Raw genomic sequence first — 19,034 nt, forward strand, 5'->3', positions numbered from 1 at the left:
CAAGCGATCAGCTGGAGGGCCATTGACAAAGTATAAATCCAGACCAAAGCACAGTCGGAGGTCCGGTATTAATTAAAGCTGTTTTTTTATGGCATACACCCAAGTGCGTGCATTTTCGGGAGCATTGCCTTGAAAAATCTTATACATAAAATATACAAAAGCACTAAAATGGAGCAAATCCTCAAACACTTACCTTCAAACTACCAAGATCCAAAATAAGCAAGTTTGAGGTTCTATCATAAAAGCCATTTTGGGGAACAAGGATGTATGAAGCCATTAGGTTTATTTTTAGATCCAAAACCTTTTGGGTCTCTATAATATATAGTAGACCTGTAAAATTAAAACACACAATTACTTTGTGGCATCCCACATATTAGTACTAGTACACGCAAGTTACATCCCACATATGCAGATTAACCAAGAGGATTTGGGCCTTTTGGAAAGTTTTTATACTTCATATTCTACCCTAACCAATTCCTTCTTTTTTATACTACTTAACATAAATCTCACTGTCAACCAAGCTATGGGCATAGCTAGGAGTAAAAAAAGGGGAGAGGTAAGGCAAAAGTAGGCATAGCGGGCCCCCAATGATTAGGAGAATGGGGGTCCTGCGTCACTGCCAGTTTATTCAACTTTATGAGTCTGACAAACACAGCCAAGCAATGTACACACAGCCAGAGACGGAGACAGTGATCCGCAGCAGCAGCTGTCAGTGTCCTCCCTCTCTTCAGTGTGCTGGGTTAGAAGCACTAACCCGGCCCATTGAAGAGACTGAGGACACATGATGCCGGGGAGCAGGGAACATGTCGGTTTGGACTGAGAGCTGATGATTCTATGCAATCCGTGGGGGTGGGGGCACCTAGATAACATCAAAACTGTGCAGAATCCATAATAACTTTATATTTGAAAGATGGAAAGCTATGGGTGGGCAACGTATTAATGCAAAATTCATTTTGGGGGGGGGGGGGGAGAATATCCCTTTAAATTAGCTGCTTAGACACTTTGCCAGAAGAGTTGAGTCTCCTCACTGTGAACACTTGTGTGCTCAGTCAAACAGGGCATGCATATATATGGTGAGGTGGAATAGAGTGGAACAGCTTTACTACTTTTTTTTTTCTTTTTTAAAGGTGTTGGCCACTTTTATACTAAAATCGTTCAGTGTACAGTATTATTAACTGCATTTATAGCATTTATAGAGCTAAAATCAGACTCCCCTCCTCCAGGCTGTGCTGTCCTGCACTGTGGTAATTCTGCCCATAAGATGGCCACGCATGCAGGACCATGTGACCATGCCCCACCCTCAGTGTCCTTCATTATACAGGTTCAGTGGTGGACACTTGGCAGCGGGGCATGGTCACATGCTCCTCCATGTCAGCCATCCCATAGACACCACAGAGCAGGGCAGCCCAGCCTGGAGGAGGGGAGACTGATTTTATTTCTATGAGGCACACAGGGAGCTGCTGTCAGTAAGTAATGTGAGTACAGTTACTAATACTGTACACTAAATAATTTTACTATACAGTGGCCAACCCATTTAATTTACTGAAAACAGCCAACTAACCTCACTAAACTTATTGTTGAAAGAGACAGCAAAACGAGCCTTAGGCTGTAATATGCCACTACAGTTTGTGCCAAAACCAGAAAGGGATCCAACAGGAAAGAGAAATACAAGTCCTCCCTTTATATTTTCTATCCTATTTGAAGCCATTTCTGGCTTTGGCACAAAAACTCCAGAGGTAGTTTTCCAAAAAAACAGCTTTGTGTGATTCAAGCCTTAGTACAATATCTGACAAGAAAAAAAAAAAGAACATGTGACCTATTAAATATTAAGAATCACTGTGAAAAAACAAACAAACATAAAGACAGTGGATCTTACCTGTTGATGTTTTATCTCGGAACTCTTCTAATTTATTTAAAGTGGCAGAAGTGAGCTGCTCCAGATGGACATCTTTGGGTGGTTGGAAAAAATCCACTAAATTGTTGATAGTTTTCTAGCATATAAGGGGAAAAAACAACACACCAAAAATACAGCAACAGTGATAAAAGGTAAATTGGATTAAACATGTTACTGGAAAGATTCTTTCTCCATTAAGCTGTAATCTAATATCAGGACTAACAGCTCACAGCTGCCCTACAGCACTGTCAGAGAGTAGTCAGTCTGATGGCAGGCTGGCTAGGTGAATAAATAAATAAATAAATAAATATATATATATCATAAAAATGAAAGTCTGTCTGTCTGTCCCAAATTTGGCACACAGATACATTGGGTGCCCGGGAAGGTTATTGCGAAGGTCCCGTCCCCGCCAGATGTACAGGAGGGGAGGGGGAGGGGGAAGAACGACCCATAGAGATGAATGGGAAAATCTCCTCACTGCACACACAGGTGATATAATTAGCTGCAGCAGACACGGCAGTTGGAGCCTTAGCAACCAATAGGATTACTGCTTTCATTTTCACAGGGAGCAATGGTTGCTAGGGAAGCTGCCTCACAACATCCACAGTAATAACTGGTAGACCCCCTACTCCATCTATACAGGATATGTATATACAGGATCCCCTACTCCATCTATACAGTACATGTATATACAGGAGCCCCTACTCTATCTATACAGTACATGTATATACAGGGCCCCCTACTCCATCTATACAGTACATGTATATACAGGACCCCCTACTCCATCTATACAGTACATGTATATACAGGACCCCCTACTCCATCTATACAGTACATGTATATACAGGGCCCCCTACTCCATCTATACAGTACATGTATATACAGGAGCCCCTACTCCATCTATACAGTACATGTATATACAGGACCCCCTACTCCATCTATACAGTACATGTATATACAGGGCCCCCTACTCCATCTATACAGTACATGTATATACAGGGCACTACAGGTATACCAAACTGTGACTGGGTAACACTGCCACACCAGACCTGACCAATACCGCCATACTGTGACTGGATAACACCATCATATCAGACCTGATCAATACCGCCATACTGTGACTGGATAACACCGCTATACCAGACCCGACCAATACTACCATACTGTGACTGGGTAACACTGTCATAACACACCTGACCAATACCGCCATACTGTGACTGGAAAAAACTTCTATACCAGACCTGACGAATACTTGTGCTTGCTCACTGTGCTTGCTGACAAGTGGTTGAAAATAAGTGGAGTTTAAAAAAGGAGTTGTTGGTGATTCAGTGGGTTTGGAGTGACTGATATATTGTTGTTTTTGTGCAATTGTGTGGTGTGCATTGCTGCAGTGCATAGATAGCTAGTGCCATAGTTGCTTAGTTAAACAGGTCCAAACAGTTTTTTTTCTCTGGTCTGCTCTGCACCTGGGGGTGGGGTTAATTGATCTCAGGTGCTTAAATCAAGGCTCAGCACTCACTGTGTGTGCTTGCTCACAAGTGGTTGAAAATAAGTGGAGTTGAAAGAAGGAGTTACAAGTTCTGGTAAGTGCTAAATCTCTTTCTTTTTCACTGTTTTTTGTTGCACTGAGGATGATGGCTAGCAGGATGGAAGGATTCATTCAGTGCGCAGTCTGCCGCATGTACGCACAACTGGAGCAGGTGTTCCAGGGTGAGTACCGCTGTGACAGATGTGAGCATGTTGCCCATCTAGAAGCTCGAGTTAGAGATCTGGAGAAGCATATTGCAACACTGAGGGAACTTGGCCACCTTGAGAGGGAACTTCGGCTCACTGAGCAGGAAGTCAGTGGGTTAGAGATGGAGGGTGGTGATGTAGATCAGGAGGCCCAAGTAAGTAGCTGGGTTAATGTAGTTAGAGGGACCAGTAAGGGATCCAAGAAAAGGAAGGCCACTTCTCCTACTATATGCCCAAGCAAAATTGCCAAGTTAGGTGATGATGCAAGGGCATCCGTGTCAGAAATGGCAGCTCTAGTGGAACCTGTTCTCCCTAACAGCCAGGGGAACAGTCCAACTAGTAGTGGGCGGGATGGTATTGTAGGTAGGCCTAGACAGCTAGTGGTTGTAGGGGATTCTATAATCAGGAAGACGGATAGAATAATTTGTCGCCAAGACCGCCTCAACCGAATGGTTTGCTGTCTCCCTGGTGCCAGGGTTCGGCATGTGGTGGAAAGGGTGGATAAATTACTTGGGGGGGCTGGGGATGACCCAGCTGTCGTGGTCCATGTGGGAACCAATGACAGGATACAAGGTAGGTGGAGGTCTATTAAAAATAATTTTAGAGAACTAGGTGCTAAGTTGAAGGGAAGGACCTCCAAGGTGGTATTCTCTGGAATACTGCCTGTGCCATGCGCATCGCAGGAAAGACAGCGGGAGCTTAGGGAGTTAAATGCATGGCTCAAGTCGTGGTGTAGAGGAGAAGGGTTTGGGTTTTTAGAGCACTGGGCTGACTTTTCATTGGGGTACAATCTGTTTTCCGCAGATAATTTGCACCTTAATGGAAGGGGGTCCGCTGTGCTGGGGGAGAGAATCCTAGAAGGGGTGGAGGGGTCTTTAAACTAGGGATGTGGAAGGAGGACAATGTAGTATGTAATATAGTGGCGGATAGGTTAGAGAGGGGACAAAACATTGAGGTGGGAGGAGAAGGGTCCTGTGGGGGGAGGATAAGAGCAGTGGATAGGGAGATCCATATGTTGCGGATGAACAGTGAGGATGATTGTAGCCACAGCACAGTAATAAATCCCATTTCTTATAATGAAGCGGTTAAACTCGATGGTAATATAAAGTGTATGGTTACTAATGCCAGAAGTCTAGCCAGCAAGATGGGGGAGCTGGAGGCCTTGGTTCTGGAGGAGTCCATTGATGTGGTTGGTGTGACTGAGACATGGCTGGACTCCTCACATGACTGGGCTGTCAATATTCAGGGATTTACGTTGTTCAGAAGGGACCGGGTGGGCAGAAGGGGAGGAGGAGTATGTCTGTATGTCAGAAATGATATTAAAGTGAGTGTAAAAGATGCAATAGTGGGAGATGACTGTGATGATGTGGAAGCATTATGGGTAGAACTACAGAAGGAGGTAAAGAGTGAAAAAATTATTCTTGGTGTAATCTATAGAACCCCCAACATTACTGAGGAGGTAGATGGCCAGTTGAATAGACAAATAGAGCGGGCTGCCCGGGAGGGAACAGTAGTGATAATGGGGGACCTCAACTACCCAGATATAGATTGGGGTCACGGTTCAGCTAAAACCACAAAGGGGAGGGAATTTCTTAACCTCCTGCAGGATAATTTTCTGGGCCAGTTTGTGGAGGAGCCAACTAGAAGTGATGCCTTGTTGGATCTGGTTATTTCTAACAACGCTGAGCTGGTTGGGGATGTCACTGTCCATGAACACCTGGGGAATAGTGACCACAATATAGTGACTTTTAGCTTAAAGTGTAGAAAAGAAAAACATGTTGGGAGGGCAAAAACTCTTAATTTTAAAAGGGCCAATTTTTCTGGGATAAGGGCAGAACTTCAGGGCATAGACTGGGAGCGGCTGCTGTCACATACGGATACAGCTAATAAATGGGAAATCTTCAAATCCACATTAAATAACTGTACTGCCAAATATATTCCTATGGGTAACAAAATATAAACGGTTAAAATCAAATCCCACATGGCTTACAACCGAGGTTAGAAGGGCTATAAATGAGAAAAAAGGGGCATTCAAAAAATATAAATCAGAGGGGTCAGCTGTAGCATTTAAACATTACAAAGAAGTCAACAAAACCTGTAAAAATGTAATAAAAGCAGCAAAAATTCACAATGAAAGGCAGGTAACCATAGATAGCAAAAGAAACCCCAAAAAATTCTTCAAATATATTAATGCAAAAAAACCAAGGTCAGAGCATGTAGGACCCCTAAATAATGGTGAAGGGGAATTAATAACTGGGGATCAGGAGAAAGCTGAGTTACTTAATGGGTTCTTCAGTTCTGTATATACAAAAGAGGATGGAGCTGTGGTGGGTGGGGCCAGTACTGAGGTGGGTGGGGCCAGTGCTGCTAACACATGTAATGTACTGAACTGGTTTACTATAGATATGGTCCAAGATAAATTAAACAAACTCAATGTAACCAAAGCTCCAGGGCCTGATGGATTGCACCCCAGAGTTCTTAGGGAACTCAGTTCTGTAATTTCACTACCCTTGTATGAAATATTCCGTGATTCTTTGCTTACTGGTATTGTGCAGAGGGACTGGCGTAAGGCAAATGTAATGCCGATCTTCAAAAAGGGCTCTCGAACTTCCCCAGGTAACTATAGACCCGTAAGCTTAACGTCCATTGTGGGGAAACTATTTGAGGGGCTTATAAGGGACTACAACCAGGAATATGTAGTGGCTAATAGTATTATAAGTGATAACCAGCATGGTTTTACTAAGGACAGAAGCTGTCAAACCAACCTAATATGTTTCTTTGAAGAGGTAAGTAGAAGCCTGGATGGCGGCGCGGCTGTGGATATAGTGTACCTGGATTTTGCAAAAGCGTTTGACACAGTTCCTCATGGACGTCTGATGGGTAAGTTAAAGTCTATCGGTTTGGAAAATTTAATGTGTAACTGGATTGAAAACTGGCTTAATAATCGTACCCAGAGAGTGGTGGTCAATGATTCCTACTCCGAATGGTCCCCGGTAATAAGTGGTGTACCCCAAGGGTCAGTACTGGGCCCTCTTCTGTTTAACTTGTTTATTAATGATATTGAGAATGGAATTAACAGCAATGTTTCTATCTTTGCAGATGATACCAAGCTTTGTAGTACAGTACAGTCTATGGAGGATGTGCAGATGTTACAGGATGACTTAGACACACTGAGTGTTTGGGCGTCCACTTGGCAAATGAGGTTCAATGTGGATAAATGTAAAGTTATGCACCTGGGTACTAATAACCCGCATGCATCATATGTCCTGGGGGGAGTTACTCTGGGAGAGTCACTGATGGAGAAGGATCTGGGTATACTTGTAGATAATAGACTACAGAACAGCACACAATGTCAGTCAGTGGCTTCTAAGGCCAGTAGGATATTGTCATGCATTAAAACAGGCATGGACTCTCGGGACAGGGATATATTATTACCGCTTTATAAAGCTTTGGTGCGGCCTCATCTGGAGTATGCCGTCCAGTTTTGGAACCAGATTCATAAAAAGGATGTTCTAGAGCTGGAGAGGGTACAAAGACGGGCAACTAAACTAATAAGGGGAATAGAGCATCTTAGTTATGAGGAGAGATTAAAAGAATTACATTTGTTTAGTCTGGAGAAGAGACGTTTAAGGGGAGATATGATTAACTTATTTAAATATATAAATGGCCCTTACAAGAGATATGGGGAAAAGATGTTCCAGGTAAAACCCCCTCAAAGGACAAGAGGGCACTGCCTCCGCCTGGAGAAAAAAAGGTTCAATCTCCGGAGACGACAAGCCTTCTTTACCATGAGAACTGTGAATCTGTGGAACAGTCTACCACAGGATCTGGTCACAGCAAAAACAGAAGAGGGCTTCAAAACAGGGCTAGACAAGTTCTTAGAGCAAAATAATATAAATGCATATGTATAGAACCTATCACCCCTCCCCCTTCCCTGTATCCATCCCCTCCTTGGTTGAACTTGATGGACATGTGTCTTTTTTCAACCGTATTAACTATGTAACTATGTAAATACCACAATACTGTAACTGAATAACACTGTCATACCACACCTGACCAATACCAGCCATACTGTCACTGGATAACACCATCATATCAGACCTGACCAATACCGCCATACTGTGACTGGATAACACCGCTATACCAGACCTGACCAATACCACCATACCGTGACTGAATAACACCGCCACACCAGACCTGACCAATACTACCATACTGTGACTGGGTAACACTGTCATACCACACCTGACTAATACCGCCATACTGTGACTGGATAACACTGCCATACCAGACCTGACCAATACCGCCATACTATGACTGGATAACACTGCCATACCAGCCCTGACCAATACTGCCATACTATGACTGGATAACACTGCCATACCAGACCTGACCAATACCGCCACACTGTGACTGGAGAACACCGCCACACCAGACCTGACCAATACCGCCATACTGTGACTGGATAACATCGCCATACCAGACATGACCAATACCGACACACTGTGACTGAATAACACTGCCATACGGGTAAATAGGACCCTGCAGGTATACAGGACACTACAGGTATACAGGACCCCAAAACTATACAGTACAGGTGCACAGGACCTCCACCAACTATATACTACAGGTAGGTATACAGGACCCCAAAACTATACACTACAGGTATACAGGAACTCCACCAACTATATACTTCAGGTATACAGGACCTCCACCAACTATATACTACAGGTATACAGGACCCCAAACTATACACTACAGGTATACAGGACCCCAAAACTATACACTACAGGTATACAGGAACTTCACCAACTATATACTACAGGTATACAGCACCTTCACCAAATATATACTACAGGTATATAGAACCCCCAAACTTTACACTACAGGTATACCGGACCTCTACCAACTATATACTACAGGTATATAGGACCCCAAACTATACACTACATGTATACAGCCCCCCCAACTATGCACTACAGATATGCGAGACCCCTAAAAACTATACTTTGTGGGTATACAGAACTCCTCCAACTATGCACTACAGGTATACACTAATTCCACTGATTAACTCAGATGAAACAATACCTTTAGCTTGGCCTCCTGGGCACCTTAGAACAAATCTAATTAATACACTGACACTTTATACCCGGGTATACAGGTTCAGAGGTTCTACTGTAATGATATGCTTCCCCACACATCATGGTTTAGGTCTATGTTCGGTGGAGGATTGCTGGTGACTGGAGGAATAAAGGCTGTTGGCTTCAGCTGACAGCTATTAAAGGGAACCAATCAGCCCAATTGGGCTGATATGGTTCCCTGCAGCACTGTATAAAGCTCGCGGCAAGTACCAGCCAAGTACTGCAGTAGCAGTTTTATACCAGAGAAAATTAAAGGGATTGGTCACTTTATAGTAAAATAGGCCAGTACAAAGTATTATTAAGTGTGCTCAATGTATATACTGACAGCAGCTCCCTTTGTACCTCATAAAGCTAAAATCAGACTCCCCTCCTCCAGGCTGTGCTGCCCTGCTCTGTTTTGTTTCAGTCCATAGGAGAACATGGAGGAGCATGTGACCATGCCCTGTCCACTGTGTCCTCCATAGACATATACAGGCTTAGTGGTGGAAACTGGGGGCGGGGCATGGTCACATGCTCCTCCATGTAAGCACTCTAATGGACCAAAACACCACAGAGCAGGGCAGCACAGCATGGAGGACGGGAGTCTGATATTAGCTCTATGGAGCTGCTGTCAGTATATATAGTGAGTACAGTTACTAAGCAATTTTACTATAAAGTGGCCAACCCCTTTAAGTTTAATCTCCCCGCATGCGGCAGGTAGTCATCTGGGCAGCTCCCTGCCCATGTCTAGTCACTGCTCTCAACCTGTCAATGCGCTTGGCGGGAATGAGTGACAGGCAAAGGAACCAGTAACAAGCCTCTGTCTGTCACTCATCCCCGCCGAGCATGAGGACAGGGAGAGAGCAGTGACTAGACATGGGCGGAGAGCCGCTTAGATAACTACCTGTTGTGCCTCTCCCTGCCGCGCACGGGGGGATTAAACATCATTTTCTCAGGTATAAAGCTGCTGCCTGTACTTGCTGCGAGCTGCACAGGAGCTTTTTACAGTGCTGGAAGGGAACCATATCAGAACTTATTCCTGTGTTTTCTAAACTAAAAGGAAAAAAGGCATAAGTAAATCTGCAGAAAAAAAAATTAATCTCTCAAAAAATTGTACAGGGACATGAAAAAGTACTCATAATAAGACATTTAATTTCATACAAACTGAAGGGGTATTACCATCTCATACAGTGATAACATATTTTTATATGTCACAATACTGATTTAGTGCTGCGGCACCGTTTTTCCCTGCAGAGCAGCGTTTCTGGCCACCCAGCTGTGCAAGTAGCTGCAGTTGACCCTATTAATTTAAAGGGGTTATCCAGCATTAGAAAAACATGGCCACTTTCTTCTAGAGACAGCACCACTCTTGTCTCCAGTTCAGGTGTGGTGTGAAATTAAGCTCCATTCACTTTAATGGAACAGAGTTGCAAAACCTGCACCCAACTAGACTAGAGTCGACTAGAGTCGTCTTGTCTCTGGAAAAAAGTGGCCATGTTTTTTTAACCCCCTGTATTGCAATTTTGCGCAGGAGGATAGTATTGAGCAAAGAAATAGTGATCATGAATCATTGCTGTTTCCCCTACAGCCAAATGGGGGCCCCAAAGATCAGACCACCACCCTAACTAAATACCATATGAGGTAGGAATACCTTTTTAAGTAAAAACACAATTTCTTGGTACTTACAGCGTCATATATTATTTCAAGAGGCTGAGAATCTACTATTAGCCTCTGATCAGCACTTTCATCTGGAGGATTGGTTTCAAACATGAGACTCAACAGTGAAGTGTTATTGTCCACCACCACATTTCGTGAGGACAGCAGGCATGGTATGTCTTTGCCAACAGGTATGCCCGTTATCTCAAATGTACCAACTTGGGCTTCAAATCTGTCAGAGCCAAAAAAAAATTGAAATTTTTTTTAAATACTGTTACTTATTAGACTCTATAATGAATAATTTCAGCATGCATTTTTTATTACTCGGCAGTGCCCATATACGTTTAGGGGGCTGCTTATCAACAGGGGGCACCACCAGCAGGTGACATAATCCACACATGTAGATGCAGATTGCACAGTGTTATTATAGAAGCAGAAAGGCTTGTCACACTTATTAATGGGTGGTAAAAGGATGGAAAGGAGAACAAGACACACTCTTTTTCGCTCTGAGGATTGTGATAAAAAGAAAAAAGTATAAACTAATGATACATATCTAATGATACATAAAAAAAGCTCTGCACTGCTCACCTAAGTGCCTGTGCACCAGGACGCTGCTTTAACACTGTGCTCAGATCAGTTATGGCGAGATTAATCAGCTCAGATTTTCCTTTATCTTCTTGTAACTGAATGGACATGCTCAGCAGCTTGACACATACAACCATAGCTTCATACTATAAAGCAAACAATATCATAATAGAAATCCTGTATGAGTGGATGTACATATAAATACAAATATACACTACCGTTCAAAAGTTTGGGGTCACATTGAAATGTCCTTATTTTTGAAGGAAAAGCACTGTACTTTTCAATGAAGATAACTTTAACCCATAGCTGCACCAGGACGTTACTGAACGTCCTCGTGCCGCTATGGGAGTTCAGAGGGGGGTCGCGCGGCGACCCCCCTCTGAACTGCCGCGATCCCGGGTGCCGCATGTAGCCCGGGATCGAGGCTATTAGTGGGCACGGTCCGACCGCCGTGCCCGCTAATTAAGTACTTAGAAGCAGCTGTCAAAGTTGACAGCTGCTTCTAAATACTTGCTCATATCCATCCCTGGTGGTCTAGTGGGGGGATCGCCCCCCTGCGGCGCGATTGCAGGGGGGCGATCCCCGCATCCATCCCCGGCCGGGGTCTGCGCCGTAATGGCGCTGATCCCGGCTCGGCATTCTATTGCTTTTGGATGCAGCAGCCAAAAGCAATAGAACACCGATCTCATGGATTCATGCAGTATAACTATACTGCATGGATCTCTATGAGAGATCAGAGTGTATATACTAGAAGTCCCCCAGGGGGGCTTCTAGTATATGTGTAAAGTAAAAGAAAAATGTATTTTTAATAACACAAAATCCCCTCCCCTAATAAAAGTCTGAATCACCCCCCTTTCCCCATTTTATAAATAAAAATAAATTAATTAATTAATAAACAAACATGTTTGCTATCGCCGCATGCATAATCGCCCAAACTATTAATTAATCACATTCCTGATCTCACACGGTAAACGGCGTCAGCGCAAAAAAATCCCAAAGTGCAAAATTGTGCATTTTTGGCCGCATCAAATCCAGAATAATTGTAATAAAAAGCGATCAAAGAGTCATATATGCGCAATCAAGGTACCGATAGAAAGATCACATCATGGCGCAAAAAATGACACCTCACACAGACCCATAGACCAAAGGATAAAAGCGCTATAAGCCTGGGAATGGAGCGATTTTAAGGAACATATGTTTTCTTTAAAAGGTTTTAATTTTTTACAAGCCATCAAATCAAACAAAATTTATACATGTTACATATCGTTGTAATCGTAACAACTTAAGGAACATATATAACGAGTCAGTTTTACCCCAGGGCGAACGGAGTAAAAACAACCCCCCCCCCCAAATAAAAAAAAAAAAACATTTTTTTTTTTCAATTTCACCACACATATAATTTTTTTCTGGTTTCCCGGCACATTTTAGGCAAAAAGAATAAGGGCTCATTTGGGTCTCTAGGTGGAAAAATGCAGGCGCTATGGCCTTATATACACGAGGAGGGAAAAACGAAAACGCAAAAATGAAAACTGGCTGTGTCCCCTAAGGGTTAAACTAGTCCTAACTTTAAAGAAATACACTCTATAAATTGCTAATGTGGTAAATGACTATTCTAGCTGCAAATGTCTGGTTTTTGGTGCAATATCTACATACAGTAGGTGTATAGAGGCCCATTTCCAGCAACTATCACTCCAGTGTTCTAATGGTACAATGTGTTTGCTCATTGGCTCAGAAGGCTAATTAATGATTAGAAAACCCTTGTGCAATCATGTTCACACATCTGAAAACAGTCTAGCTTGTTACAGAAGCTACAAAACTGACCTTCCTTTGAGCAGATTGTGTTTCTGGAGCATCACATTTGTGGGGTCAATTAAACGCTCAAAATGGCCAGAAAAAGAGAACTTTCATCTGAAACTCGACAGTCTATTCTTGTTCTTAGAAATGAAGGCTATTCCATGCGAGAAATTGCTAAGAAACTGAAGATTTCCTACAACGGTGTGTACTACTCCCTTCAGAGGACAGCACAAACAGGCTCTAACCAGAGTAGAAAAAGAAGTGGGAGGCCGCGTTGCACAACTAAGAAAGAAGATAAGCACATTAGAGTCTCTAGTTTGAGAAACAGACGCCTCACAGGTCCCCCAACTGGCATCTTCATTAAATAGTACCCGCAAAACACCAGTGTCACCATCTACAGTGAAGAGGCGGCTGCTGGATTTTGGGCTTCAGGGCAGAGTGGCAAAGAAAAAACCATATCTGAGACTGGCCAATAAAAGAAAAAGATTAAGATGGGCAAAAGAACACAGACATCGGACAGAGGAAGATTGGAAAAAAATGTGGACGGATGAATCCAAGTTTGAGGTGTTTGGATCACAAAGAAGAACGTTTGTGAGACGCAGAACAAATGAAAAGATGCTGGAAGAATGCCTGACGCCATCTGTTAAGCATGGTGGAGGTAATGTGATGGTCTGTGGTTGCTTTGGTGCTGGTAAGGTGGGAGATTTGTACAGGGTAAAAGGGATTCTGAATAAGGAAGGCTATCACTCAATTTTGCAACGCCATGCCATACCCAGTGGACAGCGCTTGATTGGAGCCAATTTCATCCTACAACAGGACAATGACCCTAAACACACCTCCAAATTGTGCAAGAACTATATACAGCAGAAGCAGGCAGCTGGTATTCTATCGGTAATGGAGTGGCCAGCGCAGTCACCAGATCTGAACCCCATTGAGCTGTTGTGGGAGCAGCTTGACCGTATGGTACGCCAGAAGTGCCCATCCAACCAATCCAACTTGTGGGAGCTGCTTCTAGAAGCGTGGGGTGCAATTTCTCCAGCTTACCTCAACAGATTAATAGCTAGAATGCCAAAGGTGTGCAATGCTGTAATCGCTGCAAAAGGAGGATTCTTTGAAGAAGGAAAAGTTTGATGTAAAAACAATGTTATTTCGAATACAAATCATTATTTCTAACCTTGTCAATGTCTTGACTCTATTTTCTATTCATTTCACAACGTATGGTGGTGAATAAGTGTGACTTTTCATGGAAAACACAAAATTGTTTGGGTGACCCCAGACTTTTGAACAGTAGTGTAAGTGTTTTTATTAAACGTTAAAGGGAAACTAACAGCAAGTCAGAGTGCTGAGGATAAAGGTAACCTTAAAGTGTCACTGTCGTGAAATTTTTTTTTGCAGAAATCAATAGTCCAGGCGATTTTAAGAAACTTTGTAATTGGGTTTATTATCAGAAAAATGCATTTTTATCATGAAAAAGCAGTTTGAAGCTCTCCCCCCTGTCTTCATTGTTCTCCTATGGAGAGAGCTAAAGAAAAGACCAAAACAGGACAACAAAGAGTTAATCTACAAATCCCTCACCCGTTATCTGTTCTGACCATCACCAGTGACCTGTCTGAGCTCGGATTACAGCTGTCACCCAGCTCCGTGCCTGTAATCCTCTGTTATCTGCTTTCTGCTGCCGGCTAACTCCCTCCTTCCTCCTCCCCCCTCCCCTCTCCCTAGAGCAGACAGGGTACGTCTCCTGCAACAAGTCACAATTTTCAGATTTTTCAGAGTGGATGAAAAAGAGGAAGGAGGGGGGGACCTGGGAAAAGGCTTTTTACATGCAGATAATGGCAGATTTGGCTAATAAACCCAATTACAAAGTTTCTTAAAATCGCCTGGACTATTGATTTCTGCAAAAAAAAAAAAATACGACAGTGACTCTTTAATCTTCAGTGCCATTTTCGCCCCTCCTCATGAATATTCATGCAGCACTCTGCAGTGATGATGTCACTGCAAAGCATTGCCCCAATAATCAATAGGAGAGACAGGAGAGACGGGCCAGCGGGGTTGATCAGTGCACTGAGGGTAGTGGTCCAGCCCTCAGTGCACTAAACCGCCTTATTTACAATACAATCAAGATTACTCGAAAATGGCGCTGAGGATCAAGGTAAGAAATTGACCTTCATCCTCGGCATTGCGTGTGCTACAGAAACATAATAGCAGAATGTAGAATTCTAACCTACTGTTAGTTTCCATTTAGTGTATGGTAGCATCACATAATGAGCATTCCCAACATGAGCATTTTTTAACCCCTTCACGTCCATAATAAGTATATATATGTTCCTACTGCAGAGCTAATGACGGGCAGCAGGGGTCACGCAGCTGCCTGTCATTAACCCCCCTAAATGCTGCAATTCACATCGATCACGACGTTTAAGGTAGTCAGTGACAGGACCTGTCACTGACTGATCGGGACCCCCGCAGCATGGCTGTGGGAGTCCCGATCACTTGTACCGACAGGCGGGGGTAAATCACTTGCCTTAGTCCTGTCGGATCTTCAATCTGTTCAATCTTAGGCAGACTCTATGTACAGATTGCTGATCATACTGATGAATGCTATAGCATAGCATAGCATTCATCAGTATATGCAATATGTATGCAATATAAAATATAAAATGCCCCAATAAAGATTTATTTTACCCCCTTCCCCATTATACAAATAAAATATTAAAAAAATATGAAAAATAAACATAATAAATATATTATTATGCAGAATTGTCCGATCTATTAAAATATAACAGTACTGTTCCTGCACGGTAAACAGCAAAAAAAACAAACAGGATTGCTGATATTTTAAAATTATATATTAGAAAAAAAAATGTATAAAAACAATCAAAATTTTTCTCTTACGCCAATATGATACTAACAAAAACTGGAGATCATGTCACACAAAATGACACCCCAACCAGCCGTGTAAGTGGAAAAATAAAAGGGCTATGGCTCTTAGAAGATTGGGAGGAGCATTGCTCCAATTTGACCTGGACATCCTAGCACCAATGACTTCGGTCATGAAGGGGTTAAACCTACTGAAAATGTTATTTCTTTAACAAATCTACATTTTTATAATTTACATTTTAAAGGAAATTACATACACCCCTGGTTCGAACATTAGATTTCTTGGATATTCTGTTAGGATCCAGAATCGGATGATTTATAATTTATTTGGCCATTGACATTAACCCAACATTACGCTTACTGTTTTTGGGAGAGTTGGGTCCACCGCTGTTTCACTGTATCCAATTGCTGCATACAACTTATTTTTCTCTTCAGGAGTCATCAGTTCTCCAATACCTTTAAAACCGCACAACAATCACTGACTAAACAGTACAAATTCCTGTTTAAAATCATTACTTATTATTCAGCATTACTAATATATATTTCATAACAGATAATAAACATTATGTTCAATTTATACTTTATGTGATCACCTAGCATTTCTAACTAGATGAAGAGAGATGTTTAAGGAGAAGTCCCATGCACTGTAAAAACGGCAGGCAGGTGGGGGTGGGTGAGAAAATAACAAACAAGTGAACTCACCCATCTCTCCCATCCCTGTGTCTCTGTAGCATTGTTCCCAGGTCCTGTTCAACTCAGTCAGGGTCCTGCAGCTCCGCTAACCCAGCTGAGTGATTGCCCGCCCAGCCAATCAGTGACTGGGGCGGGACACTGGGTAATTACTCAGCCAGGCTGTGACATTGCTGCTGCAGGAGCCGGGTACGTGACATACCTGGATTCCTGCAGAAGATAACAGCCAGCGACAATGAACAGGACACCCGAGTTGCTCAATGGAGGCAAGGGGACGGGTGAGTTCACTTTTTTTCTCAACCACCCCCGCCTGCCATTTTTCACCGTTCATGGGACTTGCTCTTTAAGGGTAATTTATAAAAGGATCTTGGAATTCTTTACGTACAATACATTGTCTAACAAATTTAAGGTGAGTGTAGTACCTACTAACTACATGTCACTTTTAGATCCAATGTTGTGCACTGATCACCTGTAGGTATAACTGTTTACACAGACACACAGCTTAGACTGTATTTTTCTTGCCATCAAAGATAATGGGAAGCATTATAATAATGCATCATGGAACCAGACATTGCTTGTTCTGAAGCAACAGTTACAAATCTTACAATAAAAATAACAGATCCCATAGTAAATTATTTACATAATGATAGCAAACACGTACCTCCAGATTTTGCCTCTTCCTTTTTTTCTGGATTTTCTCCAGACCAGCCCCACATCCAACCAAACCAACCCTTAGAATTACTGTCTTCATCTTTTGCTCCTGGTCTGAATATTTTAAGGCCAGCTTTGGTTGCCTGAAAGTGGTAAGTGATAGCACGAGTTTACATATGAATCTTCCTGTTCCTCAATACATTGTTCCTACAATTTTCAAACAATAAAATTGAAAAAAATTAAAATAAAAGCCCATATATATACTGGTCTTACCTCCATTTCTGCCTGTTGTCGTGCTAGAGTAATGCAAAATATATCCAGAGTCCCTTCATGCTCCTGTAACATTGAGTTTTCACAAATTAAAACTATTTAAAATGGGCACAGTCACTTAAAAAAGAGCCTTTATAGGGTAAAGCCGGGAGAGGGGCGGCAACTAGTCATCTGGACAGGGTGCTGCCCGTGACTAGTCACAGCTCTGCGCCTGCCAGTGTGCAGTGCGGAGATGATTGACGGGCAGAGAGACCCCTTAGTGTCAATCATCCCTGCATAGTCTAAGAATTAAACTATGTAAAGGAACACTGAAAATGAACAAAAAATTTAAGTATTTAATATCTTACGTAAAGGGTTTTTTTTGGGCTGAAATGACTGACTGACTGACTGTCTATTCTAAGACTAGGCCATCAATCGTTGATCAGCACATGCACAGTGAATGGGGACAGAAGTCACACACTGCTTATTGTGTAGTGGTGGCACCAGTTACTGTGGCTCAGCTCCCACAAATACACAATGAACACTCTATGGCTTTTGGCCCTGTTTACTATGTAGTGTGGGCACTGCGGCTCTCCGACTGAACGGGGGTGTCAGGTTATTACATTCTGAGCATAGGCCATCAGTCATTTAAGTCTGGAAAACCCCTTTAGTTTCTGGCTTTCCTTTGATCCTAGTTTTTTTTTCAAAATGCAAATAAGCATCTAAAATATACAAAGGTTCAACCAAAAAATACAGCAAACTGACAAACCGGCCAAATATATTTCTTGTTTTATTTTATCATATTTTATCATTATAAGTTTAGTGATCCTGTAAATATTGTGCAAAAAGGTTTTCACATGATGCAGGTATATAAAAGCATTACCTCAGTCTTACGCATAATGTCCTCAGAGGGTTTTTTTGACGTTATTTTGGTTTTATACAACTCCTTGTATTTCTTCATCTCTTGACGGTGTTTCCGAATATGTTTCCATGACCACATATTAAGGCGGGGTTTTACATTGACTTCCAGAATGCCAGTTATTGCATAATTCCACCTATACCATTGGAAAAAAAGTACATTCTCTCAATATAATCTATTTAACTGCAAGAGAATGTAAACTACTGATAAAGTTTGAAGTCAAATCAAACCACGAAATTGTATTCACAATAGAAAATATAATGCCTAAAGTGGTAGAGTGTGCGTTTCAAGAATTTAAAATTACAAGCTGTTTATCTATAGAATGCAATATAGTCAGAGGATAGTATAAGTCCTCCTCAACAAATCATATCCTATACTATGAATCATACCATTCTTTGAATTTTCCAGAACACTGATGGAACTAAAATTATTACCAAATTCATTCTAAAGTACACTCATACCTCTGTTCTCGAACCCAATTTATTCTCGAAGGCAGTTCGTGAACTAAGTGGTTCAAGAACTGAGCAGAGTTTTCCTATAGGGAATAATGTAAATCAGTTTTATTGGTTTTTACACTTTATGAGTCAGGTGCAGAGCGCCTGGCCCACAGAGTGTAGAGGTAAATGTTGATGCAATATCTTCATGGCTTACCTCCTCTGGACATACAGTAAGTAGCAGTGCATTGCACACTGCTGTTTACTACAGTGGGAAATCCCCCTTATAGTGAAGTGAATCCCTGCTCTAAATGGGGTTTTCCACTCAAAAGCAAAAAGCTTCTGCTCCAGATTGGGCCCTGTGTGTACTGCGGTTGAGCTGGCCAGCTTGCAAGCAAGGCAGGGATTAAGTGGTGACTGGATGGCAAAAT

The 19,034-nt window shown here is 42.3% G+C and overlaps 1 protein-coding gene across 1 annotated transcript in view; it reads right to left on the reverse strand.

Annotated features, from left to right (window-relative positions):
* Positions 1-19,034, reverse strand: part of VPS13A (vacuolar protein sorting 13 homolog A) — a 153,830-nt gene that overhangs the window by 103,464 nt on the left and 31,332 nt on the right. Inside the window, exons 13-20 of the mRNA XM_069961812.1 lie at positions 18,134-18,305; positions 17,275-17,337; positions 17,012-17,144; positions 16,022-16,116; positions 10,993-11,135; positions 10,435-10,636; positions 1,877-1,991; positions 194-330 (exon numbers count right to left, since the gene is read on the reverse strand). Of these exons, the coding sequence (XP_069817913.1) occupies positions 194-330; positions 1,877-1,991; positions 10,435-10,636; positions 10,993-11,135; positions 16,022-16,116; positions 17,012-17,144; positions 17,275-17,337; positions 18,134-18,305 (1,060 nt within the window). The remainder of the gene's footprint in view (positions 1-193; positions 331-1,876; positions 1,992-10,434; positions 10,637-10,992; positions 11,136-16,021; positions 16,117-17,011; positions 17,145-17,274; positions 17,338-18,133; positions 18,306-19,034) is intronic.

This window comes from Dendropsophus ebraccatus, chromosome 3 (assembly GCF_027789765.1).
Source record: "Dendropsophus ebraccatus isolate aDenEbr1 chromosome 3, aDenEbr1.pat, whole genome shotgun sequence".
NCBI classification, from domain to species: domain Eukaryota; kingdom Metazoa; phylum Chordata; class Amphibia; order Anura; family Hylidae; genus Dendropsophus; species Dendropsophus ebraccatus.